The sequence below is a fragment of the Ceratotherium simum genome, chromosome 23 (genome assembly GCF_057802395.1).
Source record: "Ceratotherium simum simum isolate JZ-2026a chromosome 23, ASM5780239v1, whole genome shotgun sequence".
NCBI lineage: Eukaryota > Metazoa > Chordata > Mammalia > Perissodactyla > Rhinocerotidae > Ceratotherium > Ceratotherium simum.
The window spans coordinates 21783183-21796410 of record NC_141922.1 but is presented as its reverse complement, the minus strand read 5'-3'; the positions used below and the strand labels follow the sequence as shown (position 1 = coordinate 21796410).

General features: G+C 43.7%; 1 protein-coding gene across 1 annotated transcript; it reads left to right on the top strand.

Annotated features, from left to right (window-relative positions):
- The first annotated feature begins 5215 nt into the window (after positions 1 to 5215).
- Positions 5216 to 12898, top strand: CCN3 (cellular communication network factor 3). The gene is made up of 5 exons (XM_004431116.3): positions 5216 to 5375; positions 5506 to 5731; positions 6814 to 7068; positions 8295 to 8509; positions 11405 to 12898. The coding sequence occupies exons 1-5, from the start codon at positions 5292 to 5294 to the stop codon at positions 11699 to 11701; spliced, it is 1077 nt and encodes a 358-aa protein (XP_004431173.1). The 5' UTR covers positions 5216 to 5291; the 3' UTR covers positions 11702 to 12898.
- Positions 12899 to 13228: the final 330 nt, after the last annotated feature.

The window sequence follows — 13228 nt, the reverse complement described above, 5'->3', positions numbered from 1 at the left end:
ACCCAAAACTTAACTCTACAGTTTGGCATTTGGACTCTTCCAAGAGTTGGTGGCTGCAGTCCACTTTTCCAACCTTATTTCCCATTACCTTTCTCTGTTCCAGACAAATTAAACCACTCTTCATTTCCTAAACAAGTCCTGAATTTTCCCATCCTTATGCCTTTGTTCCACTGCCTCTGTTCAACCTACGTCTCCTGGTTTCAAAATCCTACCCACGCTTTATCCAACCCAATGTCATTAGTCTTCAAGGCAACGTGGTTTAGTGACAAGACAAACAATGAACATGGAATTATAGTTTTCCCAACACTCCCTCCCCAGTCTCAACCCATGCTCTCACAGCAAAGAAATTAATTTCATCCTCCTTAATGCTCCTATGTTACTTTGCCTATGTTTATCTATAGGAATTATCACATTCTGCCTTACACAGTAATTTTTTACTTCATTTTCCTATTAGGTTATAAAATCCTTGAAAACACAAAATGTCTTATGCATCTTTGATTCATGCCATGACGTATAAAATAATTACCAATAAATGAATTGGACATTATGAACATTCACGTTGTCAAGTGCAGCACAGTTCTTTGTCATGCCTCTCCTAAAAGTCTAAATTATTTGTTTCTGAGAACTCAGAAATTCAGTGGGAGAGGATGTACAAGCTCTTTTAGGCTCTGAGATATCATCTGGGAGTAGGGACTCTCCCAAAAAAGAATCTAATTGTTTTCCTTCCCTAGGAACAGTCATTTGAAGTCATTAGGACCTTGTCCGTACTCAGGTGACACCACTTCTCTTCTCTTTGTTCACTTGGCCACAAACATTTACGATTCATCCACCACATTTATCATCCAATATGGAGTGCTCCTGAGACACTATTGGCTAACCTGATGTCCAGCCCATATGCATATGCCTTTGTCTCTGACACTAATTCCTGCTATAAAGATCCATGGAGCAGAACTGGTTTCACTCTATCCGGCTGTTACAAGCCATAGAGAAGTCACATAGAAGGAACTGCTTGGGGCCATTTTCTCCAGCTGGGCTTGGGGATGGGCAGTGTTGGTGCTTGGGGACTGGGAAAGTGGCATGTATATAAGCTTGATAAACTTCATTCCAGTTCAAAAAACTTTCTAAAAAATTACTTGATTCCCAAACAGCCCATTTCCCTATAAGGAGGTCATTTAGCAGTGGGAGAAATTAACTTATTTCTCATATTTCTAGCTAATTTCTAGATTGAATTTCTTTGTACTTAATCTTTTGCATTTTTGTTTTCTTTAAGAAATGCACTAAAAGTAAATTTTAAAAATGTGGGCAATAGGAAGACGTCTCCAAAGGGGATAACACTAAACATTACATATGTGATGTTTCACCTCCCATCACCACTTCTTCTCTGCCCCTCACTGCTTCTGGAAAAGCAAGAAGTCAAGAGATCTGTCAGAAAAGCAAGAGGGTATGGTTGAAATTAACCACATAACTGGACACCATGTAGGGCTGGCCGGTCTAACATATAATGGGAATTACCTTGTGTTCTACCATTTCCCCAGGGCCCCAAAAAACAGACATACAAAGGAAATTCAGAAAAGAGCAACAGAATCATTAAGGAGCTGTGAGGTTGATTTACGAGGCACATTATGAGAACTAAGTACATGTGGCTTGGCTAAACGATGACTGAATGAAGACACAATGAATGCCTATGAGTTTACAGAGAATGTACTCGCTGAGGAAAAGAGAGGGATGGAGTTATCCTGGAGGTGATAACATCATAGTCACTGTGCTTTTATTTATTTTATTTTTAATACGGGGCTCTATGCTTTATATTTCTCTTGCTTGCCACAGAAGTCAGTGCCGATATATTTTTAAAATATCTTATAATAATTAAAAAGATAAAATAACAACGATGGAAATCTGTATAAAATTTTACCTTTATAAAACGTAGGAAGTTCTCTAAATGTATTTTGGGTAGGAGTATTGACTGAAAAGTAGTAAGAATATAAATCAATTAATAGCCTATCTGAGATAGAGAGGGAGAAATGAGTGTCTGGTGCCACATCTGTGGTAAGGGAAAGGGAGAAGAGGAAGAAATGAAAGGGAAAAAGAGAATCAACCAAAATACTTGAACCTCTTAACCCAGTGGAGTTGCCATCTTGGTGGGCAGCCAACAACAGCAACTTATGAAAATTCTCTAATATGGTATCCCCTGACTTCCCCCAGAGACCTCAAGTGACACAGTTTATTTCAAATAGGAGAAGGTCATTAGCCTGTTTGCTATCCTCTAGACTCGAAGTGCCAGGAAAGACTGAGAAAAAGTGCATGTCGAAGGCAGATGGATGATGGTTGATGGGACCAGTCTAGCCTCTACTGCTGCTGAGGAACAAACAGCGTCCAGTTCTTTCTTAGCTCATCCTATGCAAGTGATAAAACTTAAAGTGAGGTTTGCAGTATCTCAAAAGGTCCAAGAACAACTGACTACTTGTCCATCCCTGAAGTAGGTGCTAGGGGTGTTATGGTGAATATGACATGCTCCCTGTCCTGAAGGGCTCCCAGGCAAGAGAGAGAGACAGACACAGAAACAGACATATCATTAATATTCAATGAGTTAAGAGATATAAGAGGAGAGCAAGGAGTGTCAGGCCTACAGAGAGGATGAAATCTATCCCAGTATGGACAGTTCAAGAAAGGATGTCCTGGAGGCTGCAAAGCATGACCTGACATGGTTATCATCAGATGGTTTCACTTTCAATTTCCAATTGTTTCACGTGGAGATCTTTATCCAGGAGCATTTCCAGCAGATGATACAGTGGATGTGCTGTTTTGCTTGTCAAGCTTGCTTCCTTCTTAAAGAAAAATCCCATCTTCCCTAGAGAACTACTCTTCCTCCCCACTCCAACTATGTGGTGTTAGCTAATCCCCATACCTCACCTTTCTTGTCTCCTTCAATTGGTCCAGGGTGAGCTCATCCAACTCCTTTCCTGGAGTTTTCCAAATTGAGCCTAAGGGAGAAGGACATTCCTTTTGTGGTGAAAGGCTATAAAGAAAGAGTTTAGGGAGAATTTAAGAATGACACTTCCCTTATATGGAAGAAGCCAGTCGGTGGTGGAACAGACTAACACCAACACAGAGAAGCAACAAAGATAGATAGAGATATGGAGTTCTGATGGTTTCAAGGCCCTGATCCTAGTTGCCTCTGAGGCAGCACCATTCCCATTCCGTCACCATGTGAAATACCACAGCATCCTGCCAATAAAGTCTTATCCCCAAAACTAGTTCCAGTTTGGTTTTTATCATTTGCAATCAAGAGGCCTGAGTAGCAGCTCCATTAGCAATGACTTCTTGACATTTTCATCTTTATCTTGACGTTACATTTCTCCTCTCATCCTCCCCCTTTCCAAGAAGAGTCAGCCCAACCTCAATACTGCCAATTTCTGCTTGTTCTGTCTATTTATACTTTGAAAACTTGGCCAATATTCTTGCTTCCCCATCAGCTGTGCTTCTAGTTGTTCCATATCTACGTTTCCCAAAGTCAGCTCCCATCTCAAAATACATCACCACGCTATCTACCAAGAGCCATCACCAGAGAATCCAACTGAGTGGGTTGAGGGTGGGGCCCAAGAATCTATATTTTTAAAAAATACACTCTAGTTGATTCTGATGTGCAGCCAGGTGGAAGCATCACTAGGCCAGACGACCCGTGAAGCCCATCAATTTGAAGAGTGTTTGAGTGTCCTAGACATGGCACAAATTAACTGTTCAGTCCCTTGTCAAGCTTTGAGTACAGCTTGGTCTGGTTTATCTCAAAGAAAGCAGAATCACTGGTGACTTGGAAGTATGTCATAGCAGTTCCAAGCGCTCAGAGAACTATTTGAAGGGGCTGGAGATGACTTCATCGTCAGGGGGGCAGGTGTTGCAGGGGCAGGCCTGGCCCCTTACACAAGCTGCCTTTGATTCATGCTGGAGATGGATGATGTAGAGGAAATTTTGTTTAAGTCTAGAGTTACATCACAGGCCTGTATATTTTTTCTTATAAAGGGTCTTTCCAACACAGCTATCCTCAAAGGAGCTGGGCAGAGCAATCCCAGAGGCAGCAGCAAACCTGAAGTATAGGGGAGAAATTTTTGTTTAAATCCATCAGGCAATGGTCACCTTTGGAGCAATAAAACTGCTCTGGTTCTTGTGAGACATGACAAGTGCTTCACAGCAGCCGTTTTTGAAAGTGAAGGCCAAGTGGGAGAGGGATTTGACTTGCTGACGTATCAGCCAAGTAAAGCAAATATCTTCCTCACTCTTTCCCGAATTCACTGAGGTTCTGACACTGGCCGTGCTGAACCTGCCTTATAATCTCAAAAGCTCTTGGATTTTGAGAAGTACTGTTTTACATTAGGCACGATACAACAGGTGTTTCAAGGCCTTTCTCAACCAGAAAGAAAGTTTTTACTTACCTCAGGCTCTTGTATTTTTATTTTATTATGTTTTACTCTTATTTCTACCAAACCTGCGGAACTGGGGGTTTACAAATCAGTGGAGCTTGGAATGATTACGCAAAAGAACTTGCCATTTGGCCAATAGCAACCCTCATCCCAACACTGCCTTTCTCTTCTTTTCTGAGTTTCTTCTCCTCCCCTCCCCCCCGGGCCCCCTCACTTTTTCTCTTTCTTCTTTCTCTTTTCCTCCCTCCCTGCTCTCCCTCCCACTCTCTCTACGCATTCAGAGTGCCCTAACCGGTGACAAAGTTGCACGTGCTTCCCTTATGACTAAACCCCTGGGCCTCTCGCCAACCCCCCACAGATGGCCCCAAACTTCAGGCATCCCTTTAGAAGAGCCCCACATTTGCAGCCCTGCTTGGAACGGCCAGGGCAGAGAAGTGTGGTGGGGAGTGGCGGTGTCTTAGTCCTGGGGGAAAGCAAAGCAGCTTCCAGGAGGAAACGGGCGTTTCCTTCCCACGCGCTCGAGCGAGCCCTGGGTCCTGGCCCCGGGACTCCACCCAGCCCCTCCCTGTGCTCTGGGAAAAGCCAGTCGCCACACACAGGCACACGCAGGCCCGGGGGCCACGCCCTAAGGAGAGCAGCACCCACGGCCAATTGCCATGACAACCCCGGGGTTCGTTCCATTCCCCACCCAGCCCATCCCCCCTCCTCCCTGCGCTGCAGCCAACCGGCTTGTGCGCGTCCCTGGAGCGCGCTATAAAACCTGTGCCGGTGGCGCCGGGGAAGACAGGCGAGCGCCGGACCTGGAGCCAGGCGAGCAGAGCCAAACTACAGCGGAGCAAGTCTCGTTTTGTGAAAGCGGGAGGAAAAAGCCCGAGCATGCAGAGCGCGCAGAGCATGAGTTTCTGTCTGCCGAAGCAGTGCCTTTGCCTGGCTTTCCTGCTCCTCCATCTCCTGGGACAGGTGAGCGGTGCACCCCTAAGATGCCCCTGGTTACTTTGCCCTCCTGGGCGGCCCTTGCTCGATCCCCGGGTCCCCTGCCTTCGATTGTCTCTGCCGAGAGTTTTCTCCTTCTTGTCTCGCCCACCCCCAGGTCGCTGCGACTCAGCGCTGTCCGACCCCGTGTCCGGCCCAGTGCTCCAAGACGCCGCCGACCTGCGCCCCCGGGGTGAGAGCGGTGCTGGACGACTGCTCCTGCTGTCTGGTGTGCGCCCGCCAGCGCGGCGAGAGCTGCTCGGAGATGGAGCCGTGCGAGGAGAGCAACGGCCTCTTCTGCGACCGCAGAGCGGACCCCAGCGCCCAGACGGGCATCTGCATGGGTAATCCTGCCCCCTCCGCCGCTTACCTCTTCTCCCGCGGCTAGCTGGACTGCCTCCTCTCTCCTCTCCTCTTCCTCCTCCCCAGAGGGTGATGCGCAAATAGTGATAATGAGGATGCAGTAGGTGATGTTTATGCAGCGCTTACTGGGTGCCAGGCACAGTCTAGGGGCGCTTGGGTCTTTGCGGGGCGCCAGAAGACAGAGAGGAAACTTGCCCGCGGAGGTGAGAAGCATGCATCATTTGCCTCCCTAGAGAAGAATCTAGACAGACGGGGAGCAGGCAAAGTGAAGTCATTTCCTTTGGACATTTCCAGGGATGCTTGGGGGTGAGGGAAGGTTGGGCTTACTCACACGCTCACAGTTGCCCCAACTACAGCCCAGCCGGTTTGTTTTCACACCTGTAATTGTCCTGTTTGAGCCAAAGCAGCCCCTAGTCTCCTGGGACCACTGTGGAAGCCCTGTCTGCGCTGTGAGTAATAAAATGCAGGTAACCAGCCAATCCAAGCTGGTGAAACTTAATCAATAGGGATCAGTTTTCCACGTGGTGCACCATTTAGTTGGAGGTTGTCCCTGCCTCCCTGGGTAAGAGGGCTTGGAATAGCCTTTTACTTTCTTCTCTAAGCTCCTGATAATTTGTCGTGCTGGCATGCCAAGGAATCCTAATGCCCTTCCCAATTTGACCAGTTAACGTATTTGAAGAATATGAAGTGCTCTTTTTTTTCTTTTTAACTCTAAGCTGCTAGAGTAGGAGAACCTAAGGAGGTTCTTGCAAAATGACTTTATCGTTGGGAACAACAGCTGGGGGGTCCTGGGAGTGTCACTTCTCAGTTCTGCATGTCTTTTCTCATCTGTAAAATGAGTGGCACAACTGGATGGTCTCAAAGGTTTCTTCTTGCTCTGGGAGGCCTCTATGAGGACATCTCTCTACTGGAGATGGATGAGAAATCAGATGGCCCCAACCAGAAAAGGAAGGATTTGGGGTTTGGAACATATGCTGCGAATCCTATATAGCTTCTCCAATGCAGTGTGTTCTTCTTCTTGTCTCTCCCTTTCCCTTTCTGCCGTGCTTCTGCAATATTCTAGCGGTAGAAGGAGACAACTGTGTATTCGATGGGGTCATTTACCAAAGTGGAGAGACCTTCCAGCCCAGCTGCAAATACCAGTGCACCTGCAGAGATGGGCAGATTGGCTGTATACCCCGCTGTGAAGAGGACCTGCTACTGCCCCAGCCTGACTGCCCAGCTCCAAGAAAAGTTGAGGTGCCCGGGGAGTGCTGTGAAAAGTGGATCTGTGACTCAGCTGAGAAGGGGGACTTAGGGGACCTCCTTGCCCTCCCAGGTGAGAAACTCAGGGTACCTGAGGTGATCACAGCACAGGATATGTGCAGGCAGGAAGCCCGTGTGCTCTTTTGGATTTGCAATGAGCAGCTGGCCTCAGTTTCTGGCCGTTCAGTTGTGGATTCCAGATTGCCCACTGAGATCAAACACATCAAGAGTTGGAATCCTAGCCAGGTTTTTACACAGTTTCTCCTAAAGAGAACCTGCCAAATTCAGTGGTTCTTTTGAGCAATGGGACTGATTTTGTCTTATTGCATGACTACTATTTATATTTTAGTCCAACTTGCTTGACCCTTATTAACATTACAAAGATCAAAGTAAAAAATCACTCTTTTTTTCCTCTAGAGTCCGTACACTACCTATGAGCTCTCAAGACCAGCCTCCCTAAAGAATGCTCCTCATCCCTTGACAGGTGTCACAGAGAAATGTCACCTTTTCAGATGCTATAGGAGGGGTCAGGTGACACTTCAGGATCTTCGTTTTGCTTTTTGTTTTGTTTTATCTTATAAAGGAAATAGTTTTTTGAAAAAACAAGACAAAACAAAAAAAACCTCAAGAGCCAGTAGAGAATATTGGAGAAGCTATTAATCAGTCAGATTATTTATACTGGCAGTATGCAGAGCTTTACAGCTTTTCTGAGGTCAGAAATTATCAGCCGTACCTTACAGACAGGAAAACTGCCATGTAGAGGAGGGGGTGTGTCCCAAGCCATGCGCATTACATGTCGAGATGGAACTTTCTGTAACCAAAGTCCAAGTGTCTATGTCGCATAACCCAAACAACCACTTCTGTCTCCCTAAGGCAGAGGATTGCTTTCATCACTATTTTGGGTGATTCTACTCACTCTTCCAATTAAAATTCTATCATGATCCTCTTCCTGTACAAAAATCACATATTGAAAATACTACAGCTGATGGAACGGTTGTTGATGCTATACTGTTCTATATTCTTAAAACTACTAAGCTTCTTAAGACAAGCTCTCCTCAACCTCTTAATGACAAGTTGGACAGTCATTCCACAAAGATTTCTTGAAGGCCTACAATGTGCCAGGCATTGTGCCGCCTGTTAGGGGTTTATAAATACAAAGATCCAATTCTGTCTCCTGAGAGCACCTGAGTTTAATAGGTACAGAATTTAATGAGACTCTGTCTAATGTTGGTTGAAAGGACTACTTTGCAATCCCCATGTTTTACTCAATATAGCTGTCTTTATCTACATATCCCATAGCCTACAGGACAGAAGCCACTGTAGGAGTTGCAGTCTCTGACTCCAGTGTCAACTGCATTGAACAGACCACAGAGTGGAGTGCATGTTCCAAGAGCTGTGGCATGGGTTTTTCCACCCGGGTCACCAACAGGAATCCACAGTGTGAGATGGTGAAGCAGACTCGCCTCTGCATGGTGCGGCCCTGTGAACAAGAGCACGAGCAACCGACAGATAAGGTAGGAGCCTGGAGGTAGCCTCCCTTCACAGAGGAGGTGGCCTTGCCTCGTTGGAGCCTGCACTTTGGAAAGTCACTGTGACTCTGGTTGACTCAGAGGTCAGCTCTAGCTGGGAGTTAACCCCAGGGAAAAGGCAGAGAAGTTCCTGAAGTGAATGAGTTGACCGTCCTTTTTTTCTCTTTAATATATTGAAACATCCCAAGCAGCTCACAGCAGATCTGCGGGTAAAGAGAGAGGTGCCAGTCAATTATAATAATGTCCCCAGTTGAGAATGGTCTGGCAAATTCCATTCTATTCCTGGAGAAAACTGGCTACTTTTAGAGAGGTCATTTCTGACCTCAGTTTCCCTCACCCCTTCAATCCTTAGGAAGCAAAAGAATAGGAACCAAATCTGCCTTACTCACCCCTCAGTCCCTAACATCCTACCTGGTACATATTTTGCGCCTGATAAACAATTGTTGATGAATAAATGAATGGATGTCTGGGAATTACTTTCAGTATTTTTAAAAGCCTAGTGGGAATAGTACATTAGCCAGCGTGAAGTGCTATGTGCCAAATAAAATAGCACATTTCTTTCCTTTTTTGCTGGAATTATATCAACTCAGTGTACTAATGCTGAGTATAAGGCATGCAGATCAGAAGCTCTGATTGGTTCCTGATGATATCACAAGTCTTGTTACCAGAGCTCTGAATCAGATAAATGCAATACCCAAATTGAACTATTATATGGACCCTTGTACAAACCTAAGGCCAAAATAAAATAGTCCCTAGCAATGAAAGATTTACATATCTCTACGCTGAGGCAATATCATCTAATGCTTAAGAACGAAACTCTGGAGCCAGACAGCCTGGCTGTAAATCCTGGCTTCCCATGTGAACTGGCTGTGGGATCTGGGCAATTTTCTTAACCTCTAAGCCTCAGTTCCTTCCCCCATATAATGGGGCCATTGACAGTACCTACCTCAATGCTGTCGTGAGGATTAAGTAGAATGAATTTGCAAAGTGTTGGGTGCAGATTACTCTGCTAACATTAGGCATCATTACTTAACATTAGGCATCATTTCTGTTTATTGGTAAAATAAAATAGTCTAGTGGTTGCATTAGTTATATGGCAGCTTAGCTATATGACTTTTTGAGGTCCATCCTAGTTTTATGTTTCTTCCACCAATTTAGAAAGTATACCTAGAAACACCTTATCCCTAAAATTATCTGCTGGAAGCCACACCTCCCCATACTTAGGGGAATTCTAACATACATGTAACAGTCATGCAGGTTCACCCACAAAGCAGTCTCTCTCTGTCTCTGTCTTTCTCTCACACACACATACATACACACACACGCACATACATACACAGACACGTACATACACATACACACAGAGATGTTGCTGACCTTATCTTTTTGTGGATATTGGCAAGAATATATGCTGAACATTAATATAAAGAGGGAAGAAACAAGAATCCCCCCTTAAATATTGTCAAGGATACTGAAGCTCCTTTATTAAATAAGGCTTTTCCGTGGCATGCTTCTAAAACTTTGCTTTTTCTATTGTTTGTTTTACCAAAATTTGTATTTTTCTTGTAACGTGCACCCAGTTTAATATTTTAGATACTTTATATTTAAGGTATTTTTTAATAGTATAAATGTATTTCGTAAAGATTCTAGAAATTTGTTTGGAATCTAGGGAAATACTAGCATGATAGTTATTACTTCCTTATCACCAAGAGATTCTTAAATGTGAGACAGTGCTTCTCAAGGGTGGTCTCCAGACCAGCAGCAGCAGCTAAGACCTTGTTAGAAATGCAAATTACTGGTGCCGACATCAGACCTACTGAATCAGAAACTCTTGATATAAGGCCCCGCAATCTGTGTTTTACCAAACTTTCTAGATGATTCTGATACTAAAGTTTGAGAGCTACTGATTTAAGAGAATTCCAAGTCTCATCACTCCACAAGCTATGGGCTGTGCCTAGGAAGGTGAACAGCAGGGGAGAATTGTGGCAAATTTGTAGGTGAAGAAATCTAAGTGGAGAATAAAAATACAGTCAATTCCTCGCTGAATTATCAATATTAGGGTTCCTCATCAACCATTACAAATGGAATATTAAATAAATTCTCCACTTACGTTGCTTTCATGGAAAATAACCTTAAATCCCATTGTCTTAGACTTGCCTGAGGTTATAGAATAATAGAAGGGATAGGCTTTGCGTCAGACAGATTCAATTACTAGATGTTTTCTGGTTGTTTTTGTCCTTGGAGCCTCCACGTACTCATCTGTAAAATTCAGGCAATTGTTCCTTATGTTAATAATTGTTCCTTGTATGAGTGAATATTATTAATGATGTTAAGTGAGTTAACGTCTGAAAAATATTTGAAACATTATGCAATAGGCTTGCAATAATGACAAATTTATTCCCTTTCTCTCTATAACACCTAAGAATGCATTTGGCTAAAAATAACACCAAAGCTTGTTATGGTGGCTTGAAAAAATAGGTTTCTTTGTAACACATATGCCTCCACCCTCATGCTTAATGCCACAAGGTCAAAAGATGGTTGTGCATGATTAGGTATGGTTTCCACATTCTAGGCAGGAAGGAAAACAGATGCAGGAAGCAATCTGTACCTGTCTTGAAGGGCAAAAGATTTCCTAGAATCCCTTGATTTATGTGTCAGTAGCCAGAACTTTGTCACAAGGCCACCCAAGCGCCCAGATATTCTGGGGAGGCAAATACTTTTGGCTGACCACATTGCGCAAACAAAATTAATGTTCTGTTAGCAAAGAAGAAAGAGCAATGGATACTGGGTGGGCAACTAGCAAGTTATTCCATACCCCTAAAATGGTCCCTTGGAGGGATGGTAGCCATTCCATGCATCACTCCTTTTCTTCTTTCTTAGAAAGGAAAAAAGTGTCTCCGCACCACAAAGTCGCTCAGAGCCATGCACTTGCAGTTCAAGAACTGCACAAGCCTGCACACCTACAAGCCCAGGTTCTGCGGGGTCTGCAGTGATGGCCGGTGCTGCACCCCCCACAACACCAAAACCATCCAGGTGGACTTCCAGTGCTCCCCAGGGCAAATCATCAAGAAACCAGTCATGGTCATCGGGACCTGCACCTGTCACAACAACTGTCCTCATAACAACGAGGCCTTCCTCCAAGAGTTAAAGCCAAACACCAGCAGAGGGAAGATGTAATCTGTGTCCCTCAAGAAGCACACCCACAGAGGCAAACTGTAGCGACCCACCATCAAATGAATATAAGAAAAATGATGAAGAGTTGTTATTTCACCCCTGAGTCCTATGTATTTTCTGTGGTCATATGAGGTCAGTTATATCTGTCTTTTTTTTAATGAAAGATACAATTAACAGTAACCTTGGAATCAAGGTAAGCTCAGGATAGTGCTTAGGGATGGCTGACTTTTCTGGGATGTTTACTACAAAAGAAAATCTCTACAAATTTAAGAAATCAGATATATGTTTTACTGTGTAGACCGTATCGCATTACACTCATCTTATTTTGTTATACACTAGTGCAATTTCAAGAAAATGACACTGTCATGAATGACACAGTGAAGTCCAGGATCATACTGAAGATGTCATCATGCAAATTTTTCACCATATATTGAGGTTTGACTTGAGGATTCTCTGTTGAGCTGTCTTTTTTGAGGAGCTCAACCCTGAACTTCCAAGTCTGAGATCTGAGGAAACGTATAGCTCTTCAACTTGAAATCCAGAGAGAATTAGTTTTCTGTTTAGTTATTCACTAGGACACAAGAGGTATCTACAGTAAAGGAGTTTGTTAATTGAGTGGGCTGGTGTCATAAACATTTCAGGCAAATTGACTCCTTTCCAATAGAAAGAAGCTAAACAGAAGACTCCCCCTAATACAGAGATGACCAGGCCCCAGCAGCCCCCGTCCATTTGTATATGCTGGAGGCTGCTGGGGCTCACTAGTTTTTTAATTCACAAGAAGCAGAGCTCATCTTACTGATAAGTAAACTGAGGCCCAAAGCACCTGATGACAACCTTTGATGACTTCCAAATGTGCTTGTAGTGGAATTTTAAAAAAGAACAGAATCGACACGAGTATGGTGGCAAGAGACCACAAGTTGTATGGGAGTCTAGAATTATTGTGGACATGTGCAAAACTTATCCTTGGGCCATAATTATGCAAACTCACAAACAAGATATATGTGTATACATGCTGTATCTAATTTGTCGGGCTATAAGATAGGCTGCAAACTTAAATGTATACATTCTTCTAATGCCACCATATGTGTTCAGCTTTTCTCCTTTAATGTATTTATATAAATATAAGTTATACATTTTTTAAACTATTCTTTTTACTTTCTCTACTTGTCAGACATCACTAAATAAACATGATCTTATCAATGTGTGACTCTGCTATTACTTTTGTGCTTATAAGTTGTTTATTGAAAATAAAAGTTAAATTTATGTTTACCAATTAAATCAGACACCAAGCGACAGCATCTATTGAAACCAAAGTGAGTATTTTTAGATGAGCTTACAATTTCTTATCAGAAGGGAAACAAAAAACAGCTCTTGCTGAATTAGATGATGTCTAGTGCCAAGGGCTCAAATCTTCTCCACACCCTTTGCTAAAACCAACACCTTGAGTCCTGATGTTTTTTTCTGGACAACCTGCTGGGCACCTCTATACACTATTAAACATTGAATTTCTTGTTGGACAACAACTCACCT

What these genes read in the sequence shown, in the direction of transcription:
- CCN3 (XM_004431116.3), top strand. Translation starts at nt 5,292, where the DNA reads ATGCAGAGCGCGCAGAGCATGAGTTTCTGTCTGCCGAAGCAGTGCCTT. An exon ending in TCCTCCATCTCCTGGGACAG is followed by an intron (nt 5,376 to 5,505) that starts GTGAGCGGTGCA and finishes GCCCACCCCCAG; the next exon opens with GTCGCTGCGACTCAGCGCTG. An exon ending in GGACCTCCTTGCCCTCCCAG is followed by an intron (nt 7,069 to 8,294) that starts GTGAGAAACTCA and finishes CATATCCCATAG; the next exon opens with CCTACAGGACAGAAGCCACT.